The sequence below is a fragment of the Grampus griseus genome (assembly GCF_964374135.1).
Source record: "Grampus griseus genome assembly, chromosome: 8".
Lineage (NCBI taxonomy): Eukaryota > Metazoa > Chordata > Mammalia > Artiodactyla > Delphinidae > Grampus > Grampus griseus.
In genome coordinates this window covers 72,576,301-72,600,417 of record NC_139002.1, presented here as the reverse complement: position 1 = coordinate 72,600,417, position 24,117 = coordinate 72,576,301, and the positions used below count along the sequence as shown (strand labels likewise).

The following is a 24,117-nucleotide window of genomic DNA, read 5'->3' as shown; positions in this document are numbered from 1 at the left end:
CATGCTAAGGAACCCTTCCATCCCACCCCTTCCCCGAATAAAATAAAATTTTTAAAAAATGAAAAGAAGGAAAACAAATCCTCTACAGTCAGTTACCATTTGGCCGTAGAAAAGCTACGTCCGTCCTAGTACAAGGCCTGGGCCACTCGGACTCGTCCGGCAAACCTGCATGGCGTGAATTTACTCTGTCCGAGGGTGAGGAGGGGCTGCAGGTCCACCCAGATGCTTAATAGCCACCAGTGTCCTGGGCCAAGCCGCCTGGTCAAGTCACTCTCACAGCCTCTGTCGGCATATACTTAGCAATGACAGGGCTTTCTTTGCAAAGATCTGTATGTAAAGAATACAATTAACACTTGAGCTTCTCTTCTTGGCTTTCCCATCCCGCTTGGTACTTAGTATTTACGGAAGGAGGAGGACAGACAGAACAGCCGCATGCAGAGGCAGGCAGATTCTTCTCCAGCTGGCTTGCTTCTCCCATGCAGTGAGCCAGCCTAGCACGCCTCTTTCTCTCCCTCCTGGGGGAACGGGTTAAGCTCCTAACTCTTCTCTACCCTGCACATGGCTTACGGCCTGGAATCATCCTGAGAAAAGCAAGTCCTCGGCGGCCGTCATGACTCCATGAGAGCGGGGCCGGGTTGATGCTGGTGGGGCACTTCACCCTTGGTACCTCTGTGGGACTGCGGAGTGGGTACCACCTGTGGACAGTGGTTGCCACTGGACTCCCTGGTCACTACAGGCTGCTTCTGTCCCACACAGCCTGGGCTTCTGGAAGCCCAGTAAAGAGTCTCTCCTGTCTGCTCTTTTAGGCCACACAGATTAATCCAACATTCAAGATGAAGGAGACAGGCAGCCCACGAGACCTTACCGGGCAGAGCACAGCCACTGGGAATGGTCTACCTGCCATCCCCTGAAACCCCCTGGGCTGCCCAGTTCCTGGCTTTCTAGAGCCTCCACTTGGGAAAAAGCCAGTTGTGAAGGGGAGCATCAGGCCTATCCATGGAAGGCCAAGGATGGGGCCCGCCCCCGGGGCCAGCAGCCCTCTTGCCATGCAGCACCATGCGGGGGGTGGTATGCCGCACTGGGGTCCGAGGGACCTCCAGGCCGGGCAAGGAAGCAGGGACCAGCCTGGATCAGGTGAGCACACTAAGCATCAGTGACCAGAAGGACTTCCCCTGTCTCCCTGTGGGCTGCCTCTCCTCTTCTGGGTTTGCCCTTTATTTTGCGTTCTATGCTTTCTCCTTGCATATTGTTGAACCATTTCAAATACTGGAGCAGTTGTGAATGGCCACCGGCTACACCAACTGTTGCTCTAAAAAACCAACTATCTGGCCCAGCCTGCTCACCCCGGTCAGCATGCACCCCGTGTGAGCCTGTGAGCTGCTTCCCAACATGCATGAGCCGCCCAGCCAGTCCGCTGTGCCGAGGATGGCTTCCTCTGCCTTCCAGGCCCTGGCCAATGCCTGGAGCATGGAGCTAAGGTGCGCTGGGCTCCCACCCCAAGCCTCTCCGCAGCCCATGCTCAAGCGCTAGTGGAAGCCTTTTCCCCAGGGGGTCAGCCTAAGATAAGGGTCCGATCCAAGGAGACTTTGAGCAGAGACCGCCACGGGGCTCAGCCTTCACCAACCACAAGGGGGCGCTGACCACACCCAGGGCCATGGCTCATGGGCGCTGGGGACAGAAGGGGTTGCTCAGAGTCCTCCGTAACCACCTTCTCTTGGCAAGTTCTCTGTCTGCCACTAGCAGTATTCTGACTGGCACATACCTTACCTCTGCAAGGACACTGGCCTCACCTCCAAGCCCTGAAGCTACCTTTCTCTTCATGCCTCCCCTCCCACTGGTCTGTGGATTCTCTTTAAAGGATGCCACTTTCAGAACATGGATCTTGGTTGGCTAAGCCCACAGGGTCCTGGTCAGACCAGGCCCACCCCGTCGCCCGCCTCAACCACGGGACAGGGGAGATCACTTTACTTTTGGGGCCTGACCTGCCATCTGCCAGAGCAGCCTGGGGGAGTTGAGGCTCCTCCCACATCCCCGGGTACCCCTCTGCCTTGGGGGCTGTAGTTGTCCAGCCTGTCCCCAAGTCCCTTCCTACCCCTCAGCTCAGTTCCAACCCACAGCTGCCTGGACCTCCGGTTCTCTCCGCCAGCCTGCCATCTCACTTACAACATTGGGACTCAGACCTCCGGGGGCCGACCCTGGGGCTCCTTGCCCCCCTCAGTGTGCCTGCTGGCCCCTCAGCGCCCCTTGCCCGCCGCCCCGCCCACCCATCTTCAGGGGTGCCAGGCAGCCTCCTCTACATACCCTTTCTCACTCCTCCACCAGGTGGGCACGCGTACTCCCCGGTTGATAAGAGGAAGCAGGGTCCGTATCTCTCGCGGGTGCCCGAGCGCGTAAAGGGCAGGCCCTCATCGGGAGTGAGGGCCTGGTCTATGTGGGGGCAGTCTTCGTTCGCCAGCGCGGCCTTCGCCACCTCCCCATTCAGTTTGGAATCTTCAAACATATAAGCAGAAGCTATTGAGACACTGAAAACTGTTTAGTGGGGGGGGGGGGGGGAACAGGCCAGAAGTAGGGCATCGGCAAAGGGCAGCCGGTAACTGAGGATGGAAAAGCGAGCAGGCCATGGAGGGAGGCACAAGGCTGGGGGTCCCCGGCTCATTCAGGCAGCCCTTGGGCTGCCCACAGTGCTGGGGAGGAGGGTTCCTGGGTTTGCTCAAAGTTCGCAAAAAGATGAGTTGGTGATGGGCCCAGCAAGCGCAGTGCTGGGGGCCGGGCCCCAGGTCCAAGGCGGGGCCGATGAGACAGGATGGTGTGGATGCAGTCATGGGTAGAGGGCCAGACACAGAGCTCAGGGAGAAGACAGACAGACATGCAAAAACACTCCTGTTCAGAGAGGCAGCCTTTTCTGACCCCTCCGCTGCCAACCAGAGCCCTGCTGCCTCCCGTCCACATCCAAGCCGGCTGCTCAGGCATCCCTGGCCCCATCCAGACCCTGTCGATCGGCTCTACACCAGGCCCCATTTGGATCCCCTCTGGTCACTCGCTTCACACTGTCCCCCTCCACGCCCTATCTGATCACTCAATCCCCCCATATGGACCCAATCTGGTCACTCTGTATGCTCCATCCCCCGTACAGACTAGGCCTGGTCACACAGTCTCCTGGTCCCCCATGCAGACCCAGTATGACCACTCAATCTGCTCCATCCCCACACAGACTTAAGCTGGTCACTCAGTCCACTCTGATCGCCACACAGACCAAGCCAGTGTCTTCCACCCCGCTCTGCCCCAAGCAGTCCTAGTCAGCTTGCACAGGTGCAACAGGAATGTAGGCATGAGGCAGTGACAGCGGCCAGGATTTGGGAGGGGCTCCCATTCCTCTGTCTCCTCTCGGCAGCATCCCCCGCAAAGCAGAGCAAATGGATGTGTAAAGACAACAGTGGCTGATGGACTCGGGTGGGAAAGACGAGCCTTGGCCTCTGCAGTAGCCTGAGAAGGAAGCTGGGAGGAAGTTTGGGGCACATCTGGTGAGGGTGAAGCGTGGCCAGAGCAGGGAGCTCTCCCTCTCCCAAGTCCAGGAGCAGCGCCGTGACAGCCTCTGGAGCTGGCAGAGGTAGCTCCGTTGGCCTCTGTCCCCACCCATCACTCTCGGGGACTGAGCCTGCCCCACGCTCTCTGCTCTCTAAGCAGACTCTCCTGGCCAAGGTGGCGCCGACTCGGTCTCCAGGGTGGGCACTGTGGTTTCCTCAAATACTTCCTCTAGGGTGACAGCCTCAAGGGAAGACAGACCCCACAGGGGCGTGACCACACGGGGAGGCCCTCTGAAAGACTAAAGAGGGGCAAAAAGCTGGAGACAGTCTCCACCCGATTTGACCCTCTTCCATGACCCTGTTCACATCATGTAACTACACGCAGAAGTGATCCTTCTCCGTGTGCACACACTCAGCGTGCCCGTGGGTGGGATCACGGCCCGTGTACATACCATGTCACTACAAAGAGGCAGGCAGTCAAAAGAGAAATGGACCAATCAGGTTTATTCGTAAAGCAAATCCAAAAAAAAAAAAATCCCATCATAATTTTGGAACTTAAAAAAAAAGTCTGTCGTACAAGATGGCAAAGCATTTCACGTACAGTGCGTTTCTTGACAAATCCCAGGGGCTTCACTCCCCAATTTACTCTGAACCAGAAAGGCCAGTTACCAAGGTAACTCTGATACCACGTGACTGGGGCTGGGGCCTCTCTGGGGTCTGGGGGCTGCCTAGCACTTGGGGTGTGTCTGAGGGCACACACGTGTGCGCACAGACAAGCCCGGTTCTGCCTCCCAGTCTGGCTGGTCCCGTCTTCCCTCCCAAGGGTCTCTGGGGAGAGGGCAGGGAAGTTTAAGGGAGGAGGTTGTAGATGAGGGGGCAGAAGTTGGGGCCCACAGTACCCTGCACACAGTTTCCTCAAGGGGAAAACAGCGAGTCCTACCAGGCAGCGTCTCCGTCTGGGAGGGGAGCCAGGACTTGCTGTCTCTCTACTGGCTGTCGTCTGTCAGTGGAGGTATCTATAGCCTGCAGGGCTTACCCAGGGGTGGGTCAGAGGTAGGTGGTGGAGCCTGAGACCCCTCATCGGACTCTGCCCCCCAACACTGTGCCCCTGGGGCAGCCAGCTCCCACAGCATTTAGAGGACCCAGAGTTGAGGCTGGTTTCCTGTAGGGGTCCGGCCAGGGGGCAGCCATCAGGGATCCCTGGGTGGATGTGAACTGGACACCTTCCCTCCCTGGAGCCTGCTTCTTCTCCCAACCATGGCCTTTGAGAAGGGGCTGTGCCTGAGGGCTGGTCGGGGGGGGAGTGTTTATGTCCCTCTCTGTGAAGGAGCCAGGCTCCCTGGGCTGCTGGCTAATCTGCAGTTCGGTGATCTCTCAGAAACTGGGAACATTCTCCCTTCCCAACTCCAGAGGGGGGCTGGAAGAGAGACCACCCAAGGGGGGCCAGCTCTCCAAACCTGGGAAAGCCATGGAAAAGACCAGAGGTGCCAGCCCACCCAAGACTCCCCACCCTCCTGCCCCCACCCCGTCCTTTAGATGAGATGGCCACCAGGCCCCTCGGCTCCCAGCTGCTCCCCAGGAGGCTGGGAGCCCTGCGTCCCCTGGCCCAGGGCCCCTTGGCCCCCACTAGACCCGAGGGCCTGTGATGATGAAATGGCAGCATGGGCAGCATCTCACGAAGATGGTTTCCAGGCTTTGAAATGGGCTGAGAGATGAGCGTCCGCGAGAGGGTCATTTTTTTTTAAACTTTGGAGCAAGGAGAACCCGATGTCCGGCCCTGAGCCAGCACGCTGGCTTCTGTGCCCTGGTCTCCAGGCACCGCCGAGGTACTTACTGTTCACACCAGCAGCAGGCGCGCCAGGGGCGCACGCAGGGCTGGGGCGGGGTGGGAGGGGTGGCTGGGAATTTCCTCGGGTTTAGCCCCGAGGGGGCTGCCCAGCCTGGGGCTCGGGGAAAAAGTCCCAGGCTAACTGGGGACAGTCTGTGAGAGACACGAGCAGAGTACAATCACGAGAACCGGCACAAGTCATGCAACAAAACGAGGAGAGAGAGAGAGAAACATGATTAGTGGAGAGAGAGAAAGAGAGAGCATGTGAACAACACAGAAAAGAACACCCAGGCCTGGCCCTCAGAGCCCCTCATTTCTCCGCTCCTTCCCCCTTCGCCTGCCTGGGGGCCACACCGACCCCACTCAGGGCTCCCGCTGCCCACCCTGGTCCTGCCTCCGAGCAGAAACTCGGTCAGCCCGCTTGGAGGGGCCCTGCCCACACCCTTCCTGGTCACTGTGGTCCCAATCCCCGCCACCTCCCCTGCCCTGGGGGCTATACCACTCCTGGCCCAGGAGGGGAGGGGTGGAGGGCTGGGGCCAGGGGCGCTTTGGACTCAGGGCAGAACCCAGAGGCTGCAGTGGTAGCTCCCAGGGGGCCCAGGCAGGGGCTTTTCGGGACCTCACTGCTGCTCTATGTGCTCATGGGCAGGAAGGGGGGCCTGGCCACCACCCATCCCCCGTGCCAGCCCCCTCGCTGCTCACCTATGGTGGGACCCTGCAGCCCCAGACGCAGCACCCCAGAGGACCAACCCACATCACAGAAGCAGGGATGGACGAGACACATGTGAATGCACATGGCAGGACAGAGGGAGCACTCCGAACTGCCCAGAGGAGGTGGTCTGGGCCCCGACTGCAGATGGGGGAGGGACCCCCCTTCTGGGAGAGGAGCAGCTTCTCCTGGGCTGTCAGTCCTAGGCAGTCCCTGACCATAGGGGCGCCCTCCTGGCATTCCCCCGTGAGGCCCTCCAACCCCTGCCAAGACGAATCCCCCGAACACTGACGCCATGCCAGCCATGGTACAGAGGAGACCAGATCATCCCTCACAGACACACAGACCTGAGGTTTCAGGAGAGACCAAGAGGTGGAGGTGAGGGGAGGGTGCTGCTGACATGACTGGGATGGCTTGCCTGAGTCCCAGGGATCTAGCCCTGGAGGTAGGGGGTGCCCTTAGAGCCCAGCACGTTGCACTTGGCCCCAACCCAGGTTCTAAAAGTGGAATTGGTGAAGCCCAGCCCTCACTGAGGCCACTTGACTGCCCTTGGGTGTGGAATGAGACTGGAAAGGCCCGGGGGGGCTGCATCTCACCTCTCCATTCCTGCAGGGTCCGGTCTCCCCCACATTTGCCTTCCTCACCTCTTGCCTCCCCCACACTCACTCACCGACTCACCCAAACCCCACGCCCATCTAGGACCATAGCTGCAAGCAGGAAAGGAGGCAAATGGAAAGGGACTCAGGGGTGCCGGGTTGAGGAGACACCCCCTAAGGACCACACACCCTCTTGGTGATAACCTGGGTCTCACACACCAGCTTTCAGAGGGAGGAGTGTTCTGGTGAGGTATGCGGCTCAGAGGGGTCTGGGATCTCAAGACAGCACCCTCCGGAGCGTGAGAACTCGGAAAGGGGGCGGGGCAGAGTTTGGGGATGGGAGGGAGAAAGGTAGGTGGAGTTGGGCATCTGGGCTCCAGAGGGCAGGCTCGGAAGGGCCCCAAGTACCTCCTCAGCCATAGAGACCGTGCGAGCCAGGACACTCTGGATCCCTGAGACCTGGGGCTGCAGCGAGGAGGTTCCCAGGAGCAGGGCTGCCATGGCTACGGGGCCCAGGGCCTCCAACAGGAGTGCACAGGCTTTCCAGGCCTGCTGCGGCACGGCAAGAGGGCTTGTGTCCTGTGACTGGCCAGTGTACCTGCCAGCACACACACATCTGCACTCCGCGTGTGTGTGCATGTGCATGCATGTGTAGGTGTGTGTGCATGTATGTATGTATGTGTGTGCGTGCATGCACGCCCTCAGCACATGGAGAACACTGGCATTGTCTGGGAGTACTGAAGAATTTGCGCCTGACTGGAGTGAATCAGGGATCCTTGACAGGTGGGCCTGGGGCACCTATATTTGAGGCACCGATCCCGAAAGATTCAGCGTTGGGAGGGTGTGGAAGAGGGCCAAGGAGCGCCATGGTGATGCCACTCAGGCTGAGCTCTTCCTGCTGGGGCCTGGAGTGAAGCTGGGGGGCTAGGCCCACCCAGACCCTCCCCTAGGGCCCCAGGAATTTTCCTTGCCATGATGGCGGCTCCTGAGGTCGAAGAGAAGGGCTACAGCTAACCCAGAGCAGGAGGGGGGGCAGGGGCTTTCCTCGGCCCGTGCCTGCCTTGCTAAGCAGGAGCCACACCTTGGCTGGGGAGTCCAGCCCGCCCCCGCCGCCAGGTCCCCCTGTTCCAGCCTCTGAGACCCCTGCCCAGTCCCTGGCCCAGCCCAGAACACTAGCCACGTTCCTCTCAGGTGCCTACAGCAATCCCAGGGAGTGGGGAGGGGTACGGGGCCAGGCGAAGGGGCTGGAAAGTTCCCACGGACAGAGAAGTGGGCCTTGGGGGTACTGCTCTGGGCAGCGTAGCTGTGGGATGAAGCCAGATCAGGAGTAGGATGGGGGTGGGGGCCATCGGGGGAGAGTCAATCACCCACTGGGGGAGGCCACCCAGGCCAGGCGGCACTTGCTCCTCTAGGGCTGAGCTAGCCTACAGCCCCCCTGCCTGCCCTGGGCACACGGGTGTCTTCTGTAGACTAAACGCCACCTATCACTGACTCAGCCTTCCTCGCCCCGGCACTCCTTCTTAGCTTGGTGTTGTCATTCTTCTCTGGGTCGTTCATTGCCTTCAAATCCCTGTGTCCACAGAATAAGTCGATGGTATTCCATGGGTAGAGGTAGACTATGGGCTTTATATCTTCGGACCAGAGCCCCATGATCAACTTTATGTGCTATGTGCAGGTTCTCATAAAACTGAGATAGTCCCATAACGAACCACTAGCCATGGAATATTAGAATATATCCCACGGTGACTAGTATTGTTTCATGGCCCCCCTCCCCCCCTCCCTGACCCCCACTGAATTCATGGGAAAGTGGTCGTACACTGGTTGGGATGTCATGTATTGCTGCTGCAGTCCCTACCGCCGGAAACGGGGAGAACTCTGGGTGGGAGGTTGTTTGCTGGTCTGTAGCGCTTTCATCTAAGCTGCCGGGTGGTGGCCCCCTCTAGTCCTTCGCTCACCAGCCGCTCCCATCAGAAGGCCACCGGAAACTCCCACTTGACCATCAACCCAAACAGACAACGTGAAAGCTAGAGTCACTCCAACAGGTTCCTAAAGATAAACGCTAAACTCTAGAGTGGTGGTGGAAGATGAGTTGGTTCCGCATGCTGTGGGGTAAGTAAGCTTGTTACGTACGGAGGGCAAGAGGCGTCTCCCAGGACGCGCCTGGAGCTAGGCAGCCGGCATCAGAGCAGGAATGCTACTCAGCTATGGAGACAGGCTCTGGTGGGGGGGAGAATCCTTGCTGCTGCCTTTGCAGGGACCCTCCTGCCAGATCCCATGCACCATCTGTGCCACACACGCACGGCCTGAAGGGAGCCGTGTGAAGACCAAATCAGCAGCTGTCTGGCATTTCCGAATCACACCCGCCCCCGCCCTGCCCCGACACTGGGTCAGTGGCCTGAGTCAGCGACTCATGCTCCACTCCTGCCCACCAAGCAGCAGAGCCCCCGGGGCTCCTGCCAAGAGAGTCCTCAGCAACCTCGCGGGCCATGTCATCTCTTCAGAACCCCACGAGACCAGCATGTTAACCTCCTTACCGGGGGCCACCAGTGAGGTTCTAGCAGGCTCTTGCCTCGTGAATTCGGCTGCCCAGCATCTCCCTGGGCCCCCAGACTCCACACCTCGAGATTGAGCGCAGGGTCCAGGGTCACCCATGGAACTAAGGAAGCAGTCTGACTGAATCTGGAATCATCGCTACAGGGGGCGGAGGTGAAAGGTCAGATCGACATGCCTCTAAGAGGTTTCCTACCTGCTCTGTTAATTTCTAAAATTTCTTCCTGGGCCAGCGGGCATGTGTCACTCTGAGTACTGTGGTGTGGAGAGTTTACGACAGATTTACAATAATTGGGAGATCCCAGCTGCGGTGGCCGCGGAATATGCTTCTTTTTTTTCTTTGGTAGTTTCTGCTTAGCCATGGCTAAGGAGTAATACATCCCGAAATTGTTCACAATGACGGGCACGGGCATGGCGATGGTCAGCACGCCCGCCAGCGCACACAGCGCTCCCACCAACATGCCGGACCACGTCTGCGGGTACATGTCTCCGTAGCCCAGCGTCGTCATGGTGACCACGGCCCACCAGAAGCCAATGGGGATGTTCTTAAAGTGGGTGTGCTCACTGGCACTGGGGTCATTGGGCTGCGCCCCTATCCTCTCGGCATAGTAGATCATGGTGGCGAAAATCAGGACGCCCAGAGCCAGGAAGATGATGAGCAGTAAGAACTCATTGGTACTGGCGCGGAGAGTGTGGCCCAGGACACGCAGGCCCACGAAGTGGCGGGTCAGCTTGAAGATGCGCAGGATACGCACGAAGCGGACGACACGCAGGAAGCCCAGCACGTCCTTGGCCGCCTTAGAGGACAGGCCGCTCAGGCCCACCTCCAGGTAGAAGGGCAGGATGGCCACAAAGTCAATGATGTTGAGCGAGTTCTTGATGAACTCCACCTTGTTGGGGCAGAAGACCACACGCATGAGGAACTCGAAGGTGAACCAGACCACGCAGACGCCCTCGATGTAGGTGAGGAAGGCCTCTGTCTCCGCTTCCCGGTAGTAGCGCACTTGCGTGCCGTTCCGAACGTTCTCGATCTCTGTCTTGTTCACGATGGGGTTGAAGCGCTCGTGGGTCTCCAGGCAGAAGGTGGTGATGGAGACCAGGATGAAGAAGAGGGAGGCAAAGGCCACATACTGTGGAGGAGAAACACACAGTGTCAGAGGGGAGGCCCTCCCCCCAGAGCAAAGAGACCCCGGGTGCCTCTGGGCTGGGTCCAGTCAGGGGCTGGGCTGCGGAAGATGCCTACAGGACGCCCCTCCTGACACAGGCCAGGCTGACAGGCCACCTTTCCCTCTTCAGAGCACGGAGCATGGGGTTAGGAGGCTCGGGGGTTAAGAGGCTGTGGCAGAGATTGCTCTGTTTTCACAAATGCCTTTCCTTTCCTCCTGGATGCACGGCTAGACCATATCTCCCAGCCTCCCTCGGGGCTGGGTGGGGTCACGTGACTGCGCTCAGGCCAGCGGACAGTGCACAAAAGGGTGTGCACTAAGGCCGGGCCTGGCTCACAAAACCTTCTTGCTCAACCTTCCGTGCCTTCTTTCTTCCCCCAACTTCCAGTCAATGCTGAAGCCCTAGGAAGCCAGCAGGGCCACCAGAAGGAAGCAGCCTGGGTCCCTGAAAAGAAAGACAGCCACTAAATACATGGGTGGGAAATAAACTTCTACTGTCTTAAGACACTGTGATCTGGAGGTGATTTACTAAAGCATTTACTCCCCCCCACGCCAACTAATAAAAGTGACCTAGGTGGCGGAGGCAGAGGTTGGCAAAGAAAGGAGAAGGGGGAGCTATGGTGGAGGCAGGCCCCTCAGAGGCCACATCTCCCACCTTTCTTTCGTCCCTACGCTAGTCTATTCACTCTCTTTTTCACGGATCTGTACCTCATTCATGTGGTCTCTTCATGTTCTATCCTATGTGGAATTGCAAAAGATATATCTGCCCCAGGGCCTTGGACACCTCTTTTACCCACTTCTCTCTATCATCCCAGGAACTCACACCACCATCCTGGAAGGGAGTTCCCCATCTTGGAGATATTGAAATAGAGGCTAAGTGGTCATTTGTCAGAGATAGTGTGTTGGAGGTTCAGGCATCAGGAGGAGAATTGGACCAGGGGTCCTCAAAGGCACCATAAACCATAGGGTCTGCTTCTCTCCTACTGCTGCCTGCCAGCCCCAGGGTAGGGATGTGGGTGGGAGGGAAGAAGAAGCTGCTGGGGTGCTAGCCTTTCCAAACATATGTGGGCACTTGCTCCTTTCAGACCCCCTCCCTGGTGAGAAGGAAATGGCCAGGATAACCCAGCCTGTCCAGAACCACCTGCTCTGGCCCTGAGCCCCTTGAGAAAGGTTCCGAAGACTCTTTGGTTTGGCTTGGTGGCCCCAGCTGATGACCCCCTGGGCTTCTCTGGCCCCCAGCAGACGTGGGTACCCGAGGAAAGAGAGTCAAGCAGCTATCTGAGTTTCAAAGCCTCCTACTCAGACTGAATTCCAGGCAAGGGCGCTTCTTACAGCCTCCAGTGGAGGTCCCTGGAACACTAACCCCTGGCCAGGGGTTCTCCTCCAGGGGCCCAGCTGATCATGTTCCCACTGCTCCCCTCTCCTCTGGACTCCCCTTCACCCAGCCTGTCAAGACAGACCATGGTCAGTGCAAGGCCCTCTCCCTGGAGGCAGCTCTGGGCTATAGTCTAGAATGGGTGGCAAGTTCATTCTCCAGAGCTGCCTTCATAGAAAACTTCAAGGAGTGCCAAGGCCCCACCCTGTATCTGCCACAAGAGGCAGCCATGCTGCTTCTAGCAATTTCTTTAGTTTGTACTGATGCACCTCCCCACCCGGTGGTGGCCCTGTCTGGGCTGACCATGGCCATGGGACCTGGCACCCAACCTGGCACAGATCCAGAAAACAAGAACTACGTAGACCTTCCAAGACACATTTCGGGTTGGGGGAAGGGGAGAGAAAAGGGGAAGAGACAAAGTCAGCATCAGCATTTTAGAATGTCAGAGTAAGAGCAGCCTTTAGAGATTATCTGGTCCAAGACACTACATTGCTACAGATGGGAAGTCTGGGGCCCAGAAACAGGAAGTGATCTGCCCAAGCCACTCATTATGGCATGCTAATACTCCTGCTGCTTTAGAGCATCGTGCAGTCTTCAGAACCTTTGTCCTAGATAGACTACTATCAAGTGTGACCCCTATGCATCCTTCCATCCATCCATCCATCCATCCTTCTTCCCTTTCCTCCTTCCTTCCTTTCTCCCTCCCTTCCACCCACTCATCTTTCCTTCCTTCTATCCTCTCTCCCTCCTTTTTATCCACACATCCATTCATCCTTCTTTCCTCCCTCCCTCTATTCCTTCCTTTCTTTGTTCCTCCCTCCCTCCTCTCCCTCTCTTCCATCCATCATGCATTCATTCATTCATTCATCCCTTCCTCCTTCTCTTTTTTCTTCTTTCCTTCCTTCCTTCCTTCTTTCCACCTACCCATCCATCCATCCATCCATCCATCCTTTCTTCCTTCCATTCCTCACCAGGCACAGGTTATGCCCAGCACAGAGTGGAATAAGACCTCAGCCCAACCCCCAGGGAGGCCCCTGGACAGCTGAAGGTAAAGGACACACACAGAGACAAGTACAATGCAGTGGACTGAAAAGGTGAGCCCCCTCAGCCCTGTGATGCAGGTGGGGTTTGGACAAGGTGAGGCAGGGACTTAAGCCAGGTCTTCTGACTCCAGAAACAGCTCTTTAAGGATCCAGAGAGTGCTGACCTGGGACACCACAGAGGTAGACCAGGAAAGCAAAGTGGAAGCAACTGGAAGAGGTCACCAGCTCTGATCCAGGTTTATCCAGCTCCAGCGCTCTTTCCATCACCAGTTGTCAAAGCTCTTGGAGCTAAGAACACATCCCCAAATGCTGGGTATTTGGCCCTAGATTCCCTCTGGAGGGCCCCGTCTTAGAGCTTGGAATTCACAGCCCAGGTTCCCAAGGGGGTGGGTCACATTGCTCCCCTGGCCTTTTTGAGAGAGGGGAGGAAGAGACACACTGTGAGTGTCTAAGGGATGCCAAGAGGCAGGGTCCGCTGTGCCCCTGGGCTCCTGCTCCTGGCCAGTGGTGGAAGGCAGGAGGCACTGCCCCTCCCCCTGCCCCATCAGCCATGGCATCTGCTTCCCCAACCATCCCACAGCTATCCTCCTCTGTCCCCTCGACTCACGTGGGACTCTCTCTCAATGGGGCCACTGCCATCAAAGCCAGCATGTTGTAGGCTTCAATCTCGGCCACGCCCAGTACAGTACAGCCTCCACCCAGCTACCAGAGGGGGCAACCGTTGGAATCCCAGCTCTCTGCCCGCCACCTGGCCATGCTGCCCACAGAGAGAAGCCCTGACTCCTCAGCCTGGCACATGAGGCTCCCTGTGCCCTGGCCTCATCGACTTCCCAGGGTCCCCTCCCTGCTGCACCCAACATTCTTGCCACATGCAGCTGTCTGCTATATCTGACCGCCCCCCACCGCATCTCCATGTCTTTGCACTGCTGTTCCTGCCTCCAGGGTGCTCCTGCCGATCTCCGTATGGAAAAACCCATCCGTCCATCGGTGCCCCACTAAGTAGCCCTTCTCCCGGGACACCTTTCCCGGTGAGACTTCCTCTTGGCAGCTGGAGCCCTGAGGAGGCAGCAAATGCAGGGACCACCCCTCCCCAACAAAGAATGTCTAAATCCCCCTCCAGGGAGGCAGTGAGCCTGTCTCCGACTCATCCTCGTTAGTGCTCGCGGAGTCTCACGGGAACAGCTCAGAGAGGGCACTGATGTCCCCGGAGCCTGCTCCCTCCCTCCCAGGTGCCCCCAAAGGCCCTCAGAGCTCTCGTCCCATTTGCTCCTCTCACAGGACAGGTTCTGATGGGAAAACTGAGGCCCAGAAAGAGGTCAGGTCTTCTAAAATTAGGATAGACAAAATCCTTGGTTCTCAGCCAGCAATGGCCATCCCGTCTAGATTCTTTCCCCTCTGGGCCGCAGTGACCGAGGAGTGGGGCTGGGGGGAGGGCAGCAGCAGCCAGGCCTAGAGCCAGACACCAGGACTTCTTCCCCAGGGGAGCGGGGGAGGTGGTAGCCAGGCCTCCTACCCGGCCTGGGCCTCCTGGGTGCCTTCCTGGACTCTGCGGCCCGTGCACCTGTTCCTTTGTCACAGGCAGGGCCCCAGCAACATCCGGGTCCAAGTGGGCCCTTAGGGGGGCTGTGAAGGAAGGTGCCCCTGGCTTGCTCAGACTACCACAGTCTCCTAAGCCCAGTAACTAGGAGGTCAGCCCCAGCGCATCAAAGCCAAAGCAAGAGCCCGCAGCCAGGTGAGTCCCCAGCGCCCTCCTGTCCATCCTCAGGGAAGCTGAGCCAGGAAGGAGAAAGGAGAAGCTGTCAGGGCTGAGGACCTACTGTGCGCCTTTAATCCTCCCACAGACCTGGTGAGACAGGGGGTCGTACCCCATTGCGCCAAAAAGGAAACCCAAGTACAGAGAGGTTCAGGGACTAAACCAAGGTTTAAGGCGGGTGATGAAGCTGAGGCTTGAACGCAAGTGGATCTGGCTCCATCATCTAAGCTCTGTCCACACCAGAGGTACCAGAGCCCTCGGGGGCTGACAACACAGCTCTGCGCGATGGGGAGCCCTAATTATACGTGCACGGCTCCATCTTGGAGGGTGGCACCCACAGCTTGGACTCCCTGAGGGCAGGTTATGTCTGTCCCCAGTGACGGACAGAGCCAGGGTACTTGGATCCACAGGCTGGAGCCCAGGCACACCTGAAATGGTCTTGGGCCTCATTGCCCAGGGCTTGCTAGCACCTGGGGCCACGGCAGCCCCAGGGCCGGGGAGGCTGCCCCGTTCTGCTCAGGGAGGCAATGCCGACAGCAGCCCTGGATGGCTCGGCCTGCATGCCTACCTGGCCCACCTCTTGGCAAGACCCAGAGAGGGCAGGCTGAGAGATGACTGCAGCTTGTTCGGGGAGCTCAGCCAGAGGGAGGGGGTGGGTGCACGGGCACGGGGATGGGGAGTTCCCGAGATCAGCTGATGCTGACAGGGAGGGAACCTCTGCCTGGCAGGCCCAGATAGCAAGCCTTGGAAGCCGTTTCTGCAGTCACCCTGGGCTGTCACTCTCAGGACTGTAGGGGCTGCACCCCATGTGAGCTGTCTGCCTTCCAATCCCCAGTCACCCAGAGGACAGTCACCCACAGACATGCACAGCTACCTGGAGCACGCGCCTCACTTGTTACCTAAGTACCCACCCTGTGGTGCATGACCGCACATACACAGAAGACACAGGGACGCATGGATCGTACTGAAACATATCACTGCCCACCAAGCGTGAGCACCCAGGCGCTGTACCACGAGGCGCGCAGCCCCATACCTCCCCCTTGCAGCCTGTGCGTATGCACTTGGAGCACAAGGACGGTCACCACACCGCGCACCTCCTACAAACACCCCAGACCCCAGGCATTGCCACACAGCTGGCCCCTCCCCTGCCCACCTCGCCCCTGCTGGGTGGGACTGACTCGGTGTCTGTCTCTCCCGCAGGACGGCAGCCCCAGCTTGTCTCGCCTCAGCCTCCTCAGCCTTCCCTGATGCCCTCACCTGTCTCCCTGCCCAGACAGTGCCAGCTCCTGGATCAGGCATCTCTACACCTGCCTGTCACCCACCGGCTTCCTGATTTGCTGCCACCTACCAGACCCCGTCCCCTTCCCTCAGCCCACCACAGCAGCAGCGCCCCACACCCAGGGCCCAGGCCAGCTGGGAGGCCAGCCCTCCTGGGCCTCTAGTCTAATGGGGGCACAAAGGGAGCTTTGCCCAGCAGCCCAGGGCCAATTGTCACCCAGCCTGGTCACACCTCAGAGGCCACCCTGTGAAATTGCAAGACAACGCAGGCAAGATAGCCTGATAATGCAGCATAAACCCAAACTGGTAGTGCTGGCTTTTCTTTCTTTCTTTCTTTCTTTCTTTTTTTTTTCTCCAGAATCACAAACTGTGAGAGACCCACCAATTGTGTTCTAGAAAGAGGTAGCCATGGCAACAGAGCGAAGCATCCCATTTCTATGGTAACCGGGGTGGTGAGACTGTTGGCTGTAAAGTCAGACAAACCTACTAACGATCTGTTGACTTAAGAAGATATTTTATAAATCACCAAGTTATTTTTGTCATAACCCCACCCCTGAAACCATAAATCAGAAAGGCAATTTACTATCTATTAAAATGACCAATATGTGCTATGACTTTCATTGTAAATTATTGATGCCACAGTCATCTTTAGAAAATTGTGCTTGTCTTTTGGAACTGTTCAGGGGTTCACTGTGGGGATCTGTGTTCTTGCAGTTTGGCGTTCCAGGAGCAAGGCGATGGCTGTAATGTGGTGCAGGGACCAACGTTCTGGTCCAGCAGCTCACTCGCTGCGTGACCTCGGCAGGCCACCTCCCCTCTCTGGGCCTCAGTTTCGTCAATGGTACACTGAGGGCTGGACTTGGTCCCTTCTGAGGATTCTGAGACCGGCTGAGGCTGTAGGCAATGGGGCTAATCAGGGGAGCCCTGGCTCACGTCCAGGCCCCAAGCCCCTAGAGGCTTCAGGTCAGTTTTTCTGCCTAATTAAGTCTGCCCAGCGGGGGTGTACAGCGTTTGAGTTAATCCATGCAGAGTCAGTGATGCAGAGCAGTAGGGATGGCCAATTGGCCTAAATAAATTGTCAGTCGAGTTGAGTTTGGAAACTGAATTAGACTCGTCTGGACTTCCTTGGGCTGGGCATGCCCAGAGTATGCTGTGCTGGCTGAGCACGTCATAGCTTATGGGGGGGCAGGAGGGGTCTTTGGGGTGCAGTCCCATTTTGGTCTGTTAATAAATGCCTCCGCATGAACCCCCAGAGGCCTGGCTGTGTCCTGAGCAATCTGTCCAGCATCCGGGTCTCCACCCCATTCCTTCGCACTAATCGTCCCCTTTTGGCACGCAGCTCAGGGAGCAGCAGGTGGGAGGTGCTTCCCATGGTGTGGAGGGCGTGAGCGGGAGTGTGTGAAAGTGTGTGCCGAGAACATGCCGTGTAGAAGGTCTGTGTGCTGGGAGGGGAGTGTGGGGGAGGGGAGGGGTGGTGTGTAAATGTGGAGTAGCTGTGTACATGGTGAAGGTGTGTCACCTGTTTATGTCACCTGACTCTAGGCATGTGCCAGAGGCTCATGTAAGTGGTCACTGTGTGTGATGTATGTGGTTCATATAGGTGGTAGAAGTGTGTGTGTGTGCATAAGGACATGCATGGGGTGTGATGTGTGTATAAGGACATGCATGGGGTGTGATGTGTGTGTGTATAAGGACATGCGTGGGGTGTGATGTGTGTATAAGGACATGCATGGGGTGTGATGTGTGTGTGTATAAGGACATGCGTGGGGTGTGATGTGTGTGTATAAGGACATGCGTGGGGTGTGATATGCATAAGGACATGCATGGGGTGTGATGTGTGTGTATAAGGACATGTATGGGGCATGATGGTGTGTGTGTATAGGGACATGCCTGGGTGTAATGTGTGTGTGTGTGTATAGGGTGGGGTGTGTGTGTGTGTGTGTGTGTGTGTGTGTGTGTGTGTGTGTGCATCTCCTAGGAAAATCAGGGTCTGGCTGGGCACTCTGGACATGTGTTCTCTGAGTTAAGACCATGACCCTTGTCCATGTCAGAGATGGTCCCTCACACACTAGCCAAGGGGGGTGGTGCCCCTTCCCTGGGACTGTCTCTGACTGAGAGAAAAAGGGTAGACGGGGTGGAGGTGGGCTAAAGGCCACTGCACCAGCCCAGGGAAGACCACAGGGAGGCAGGGCTGTGCCCAGATGGGAATCCCCTCATCCCACTGCACTACCCCCCTCAGTCCCAGGTGCTGTAGCCTGGGTAGTGGGGGAACCAAGGGCAGGAAAGGCCATGCCCAGGCCTCAGGGAGCCCAGACTTTTCCAGTGGGACAACCCCCTTCACTGAATTCATTCTCTGGATTCCAGACCCAGGTCATATCCAAAAAGGGCTGCCTCAGCAGCTAGGCTGGCCACTTCTGAGGTGGCAGAGGTTCTGTGTTGCTTTCATTCCAAGATGCACATTTTGGAAATGAAAATGTCATAAAATACACACAGCCTTAAAATAGTATATCTTCTCATATCCCCAACATGCTGTTATTTAGCTCATGGCATAGTTGAATCGATGGTACTTTGGACTTAGAGAAACAGTCATTAGAAACCCAGAGCAGCAAGACAGAGGGGCCCTCAGAGGTTCTTTATCCAAAAGCCGCCCCTTGTGGCCGGAATGGGGAAATGGAGGCAGAGCCTCCCACCCAGGGTCATGGAGCTTGCAGGGTGGAGCAGGGCTGAGAGTCAGGTTCTCCTGAAACGTCAGTTCTGGGCTTTCATCATCGTGGCCTCTGAGCCTTTGCTCATTTAACACGCGCTCCCAGGCCTCTCTGCTCTCCAGGTCCCGCCTGCCTTCTAGATCCTGGGTCAAAAGCAGCACGAGTCCGTCTGTCAAAGGAGGCAGCAGCTGGAGCAGAAATGGCCGGACCTTGAGGTCAGACCAGCCTGGGTTTGGGGCCCAGCTCGGCTGGTGACCTTGGACATCGCCCTTTTCTGAGCCTTCATTCCTGGACAGGGAAGGGGTGAATAACATTCCCTGCCTCCCGGCTGGTTGTGATGACGGGATGAAACAACACAGAGAAAGTAAGAAGGAGGTGCTTGTACGCGTTGCTTCCGTCCCTACAAACTGGCCACCTCTTGCCTCAGTGGGCCCTCCCACCCGGCCCTCTCCCATCACAACAGCACCTTCCGCATCAGAGCACCTCAGATGTAAAAAAGCCAAGAATCTTATAGTCACGGAACCGCTGAGCTGGAGGCACACGGGAGACTGAGGCGGACACGCCCCTGCGTCACAAAAGAACACGACTGTCCTTCACAGAGCAACCCCATACCCACGCTCAGCCATGTGGCACGAGTGAGGCCGAGCCCACGCTTCTGTGCAGGCCTGGCCGAGCAGCACGGTGACCAGTCTGCCCCTCCGAGGGCCAGTCCTGTCCCTGAGGACAAGGGGAGGGGTGTTTCCTGAGGGATGGCCCCTGAGGGACCCAGTGGGATAGGATTAGAGGAGAAGTCTCTGGATTTAACAACAAGGAGAACGTGGCGGGGGCCTAATCCAACGCCCTGGAAGGGTGGAAGGGAAAGCAGGGAGTAAGAGACCCTCCCTGGGGGAGTTTGGTGGGGCACGAAGGAGGCGGGAGCGGGCAGAGGCCAGTGTGCTGGGGGAGCACCGCGGAGTGGAGATGCGGATGCAGAGCCCTTGGCCGCACCCAGAGTTGTGGGTGGGACCAGACATTTACCTTTAATTTGTGTCCTCAGTCGTTCTGATGCCGCCAGCCCCATCCTGGCACGTGGGATCCATGAGGCCAGATAAGACCCAACTGCCTGGCAGCTCTGATACATAACGGACCTCGTCAGCCTGAGACCACATTTAGGGCCTGGGAAACAGGCGGCAAAGGCAGAAGGAGAAGAGTCCTGGGCTTGATTTCAGAGACCTGAGTTCAAATCCCAGCTCTGCCACTGGCGGTGTGACTGCAGGCAAGTCACTTTTTGGAGACTCAATCCCATCATTCTTAAAATGTGGACAATAATAATAACACAGTCCAGGAAGTAAGGCACTATTGAAGGGCCTGGGGGAAAAGCCAGGTGTCTAGGGCTTTCCCAGATCCAGGGTGGAATTCTAGGGCAGGAAGAAACCCCAAGACTGCCAGTTCCTTTGCTCACTGGTATTCCAGGAGCTGGGCCAAGGCTTCCCTCCGCAGAAATCCAAACACAGCATTTTGGGGTTTTTTCCACCCAAATCGTTGGGGGTAGGAGAGTGACTGCAAGGGGCAGCAGCAACAGTTAAAGGGAGAAATGTGTCTAACCTCAGGGTTTTTTCCCCTAATTTTTTCTGCTCCTGTTGTGACCACTTGCCTGCAAACAGCAAACCAGGAGCAAATGACAGCCTCGTGAGAGCCAACAGCACAGCCCGCAGAGCCTGTTTCCCGGGGCCGCGGCCCAAGGTGGGATTGTGTCCCAGACCCCGCACCGCAGCCTCCAGCTGGCGAGGGCCACGCTGCCCAGGGCGAGGGTGACGTAACATGCCCACTTCCATGGGGTCTTCCACGTGACCCCCGGCCTTCGGGCTGGGAGGAAATGAGGCTTGACGGGAAAGGACACCCAAGGTCACGCGATGAGCTCCGGGCTTTCCGGCCTTACTCCAGTGACAAGAGGGAGGCTGATAACAGGAGCTGCCTGGTCTCGAGCAGCCCTGCTTCCTGGGCTCTCTGTGCATCGCCTCATTTAAACTTCACACCAGCCCAGGGCGGTAAGTTCTGCTGTTACCACTGCTTTTCAGACGAGCCTGAGGTTTAGAGAAGAGAAGATTCTTGCCCAAGGTCTCAGAGGTTCTCAGTGGCAGGATCGGTCCTACTGCAAAGCCCTGCATTTCAGGCCTCCCCCAGGCCCCTTAGGCAGCCAGGCAGGATGTCCACAGTGCAGGTCGGCTTGGCTGTGCCCCGTGAGATGGACACGCCTGCTCCAGCTTCGTTTCGACTTTAGCCAGCCACAAGGCTGGGTGCCTTAGAAGAGTGGGGCTGCGCTGTCCCAGCGCGTCCCTGTGGTCCCACAGGCCAGGAAGGCTGGGTGTCAGGGTCCCAGGAGGGGCCATCAGGAACCAACTTCCCACCCACTCCTGTGACCTGAGACTCCCTTCTGGAAAATAGATAGTGAACACCCTCTCCCATTAGCATCTGAAACTCGGAGAAATACCAGTATTCCACACAGGAAATTCCTCTTCTAGTTTAGGACTTCGAACTGTGTCAACCGTTTCCTGACGTGCTTGTCTACTTTTCTATGGTAAACGATGACTTACGGAACCCTTCATATTTCCTCTTTCGCTCTGACTGCCAGGGAGCTCAGCTAAACTTAATGCTTAGTTCCAGACCAATCATTTACCTGGGTTTGGGGTATCACGATTTCTTCTCTTCATTATACGAGTCTTATTTTTTCTTTTATCTTCTTCTTTATTTCTAAGGATTCTGCTGTATGTGTATCTCATGGGCCTCAAACAACTTTGTGCCACAGATTGGAATAAGAAATACGCGACTGAGACTCCCAGATGAGGAAGTGAGTAGGAAGGCGGGGGCAGTTCAATAATCCCCTCTGGAGTAACCCTGAGCAGACGTCTCTTCAGGTGACCGCCAGCGATGGGGAGCTCCCGAGGCCACATTCTGTCTTTGGACAGCACTCCAGACATGCATTTCTTTCATGTTTAAGACAACCTCCCTGCCTCTTTCTCCCAGTGATCCCAGTTCTGCCCTCTGGGGTCACCAGGACATACCTGCTCCCCTTTCTCCCTCTGACGGCCCTGCCCACACCTGCAGATGGGCCTCGGGACCCACCCTGAGCCATCCCTCCTGTGCACCAGGCTTCCGCCAGCTTCCGTCCACACTCCTTTTCTTGGGCCAGCTCCCCAGGCTGTTTCAGAGCCTGGTTTTGTTAAGCACTCACTGTGCGTGGCCACATGGATGGCGCACTTTGCCCTTTTCCATGCTCACAGCCACCTCAGCAGCGGGAATATTTGTCTCCGTTGAGCCTCACTGACCTCTGCTATAAAGTAATAATGACGACTGTTACAAACATGATCTCATTTATCTTTAAAAACCTCCCCAAGGGAAGTGTCATTAACTCCACTTTGCAGATGAGAAAACTGAGGTTCAGCGTGGTTAAGACGTGTGCAAAAAAAACCCAAACCCCACACAGTTCGGAAGTGATAAGCAGAATTTGAAACCAGGTCTCTCTGACTCTAAAACCAGCACACTCCAGGGCTTCCACTTACAAATCTCTTTCATGTCCACACACACACACACACACACACACACACACACACACACACACACACACACACACACACACACACACACACACACACACACACACACACACACACACACACACACACACACACCAGCTGAGCCATCAGCCAGACAGCTTTGATCGCCCCCAGTTGGCAGATGAGAAAACTGAGGCTCCAAGCTCCATGAAGTGTCCACTAGGAATCCACTGGGAAATTTCCCCCCAGTGCCCACTTAAGTTTTAGCATCGAGTCAAGGGTCCCGACTCCCCTTTTGGTGTGCATGTGTGTGTATATATATGTGTGTGTGTGTGTGTGTGTGTGCACGTGTGTGTGTGTGTTGGGGGGAGAGGAATAAAAAGATGACCCCAAGATGAAGAGATCAGGGAGGGCAGTGGACACAACCCAGGTGGGACCACAGCTAACTGCCCACATGTGCTCCCTCCAACAAAGATTTATGCCTTATCCCAGGCCTGTGCTGGGCACTGGGTACAGAATGAGCAAAAACAGCCACAGCTCCTAGCAGGGGAGACTGACATTTATCAGATAACCAGACAAGCAAATACGTACCTGTATGAGGGACGAGGGCTTTGAGGGGAATGCACACGGCATTCGATGGGCCTTTAACAAGTATTGGGGTTGGAGTGGCTCCCACGAGGAAGTGACAAGTGTACGGAGGTTGGAAAGATGGGTAAAAATCACTAGGGAAAGGCAGGGTGCAAGGAAGAGCATTCTAGGCAGAAAGAATGGGAAAAATTTCCGGTCCTCACGTTCCTTGACCATCAGCAGCATCTGAGACAGCTGATCACTCCCTCCTTTTTGTTACACTTTCTAGGGCCCTGCAGTCTCTTGATTTTCCTCCCACCTCACTGGCTGTTCCTTCTTGATGTCCTGTGCCATCTTGTCCCCAGCCTCTAACTCTTGGGGTGCCCCAGAGTGCAGTCCTTGGGCCTCTTCTCCATCTATACTCATTCCCTTATCGATTTACCCAGTCTGAAGGCTTAAATACTATCACCTATTCAAACACCATTGACTGCACACTCCCAAATATTTATCTGCAGTCCAGCACTTCTCCTGAACTCAGGACTCCATCATCCAGCTCCCTTGCGTCTCTGTGGTGGAGGTCTACTAGCCGCCTCTCCGACTCAGCACATCAGCTGAGCGCCTGCACCACCTCCACTGCCGGCAGCTTTCTCCATCACATGAGATGGCAACCCTATCCTCCCAGACATTCTTGCCAAAAACTCTGGAGTCATCCTTGACACTGCTCTTTCTGTCACACCTCACAGTTAATTATAAGGAAATCCTCTTGGCTCAGATTGAAATAAATCCAGAATCTGACCACTTCCCAGCACCACTATTACCACCCCGTCCCAGGCATCATCAGCTCCCCCTAGATTACGCTAAGAGCATCTTTTTTTTTTTTTTTTTTTTGCTAAGAGCATCTTAACTGGTCTCTCGGCTTCCAATATTCCTGGTGCTCTAGGACTGTTTTCAACACAGCAGCCAGGTGATCCTTTCAAAATGTAAATCTGGTCATGCCATTTCTCTCCTCAAAACCCTGCACTGGGTCCCCATTTCTCTCGGAGGAAAAGCCAAGGTCCTCGCAACGCCCTGCAGGTCCCCACGTGATCAGGTCCTCCATTCCCCTCCGAGCTCCTCTCCTATCACTGTCCCCCTTCGCATGTTCCAGCCACATCGCCTCCTCAAACATGATCCTTAAACACATCAGACACATGCCCGCCTTAGGGCCCTCACACCGCCTGTTCCCTCTGCCCAGAGCCCCCTTCCCCGCATCCTCATGGCTCATTCCCTCGCCGTCTCACGAGGCCCACTCTGACCCTTCTAAAATCTCAGCCAGCGCCCCGCACTAACTGGATTTTCCTTCCTCTGCTTTCCCCCATTAGGCACGTACCATCTGTGAACACTAACTTTTCCACAGCTTTACGGAGGTATAACTTATATACAATATACATATACCTTTTATATACAACCTACACAGTAACATTCACCCATTCTAAGTATCCAGTTGGACG

General features: G+C 56.6%; 1 protein-coding gene across 1 annotated transcript in view; it reads right to left on the bottom strand.

Moving 5' to 3' along the window:
• Positions 1 to 262: 262 nt before the first annotated feature.
• Positions 263 to 24,117, bottom strand: part of KCNC1 (potassium voltage-gated channel subfamily C member 1) — a gene marked incomplete at both ends in the record, with an annotated part of 42,313 nt that continues 18,458 nt past the window's right edge. The window contains 3 exons of the mRNA XM_082660247.1: positions 263 to 327; positions 2,302 to 2,490; positions 9,404 to 10,337. Of these exons, the coding sequence (XP_082516373.1) occupies positions 263 to 327; positions 2,302 to 2,490; positions 9,404 to 10,337 (1,188 nt within the window). The remainder of the gene's footprint in view (positions 328 to 2,301; positions 2,491 to 9,403; positions 10,338 to 24,117) is intronic.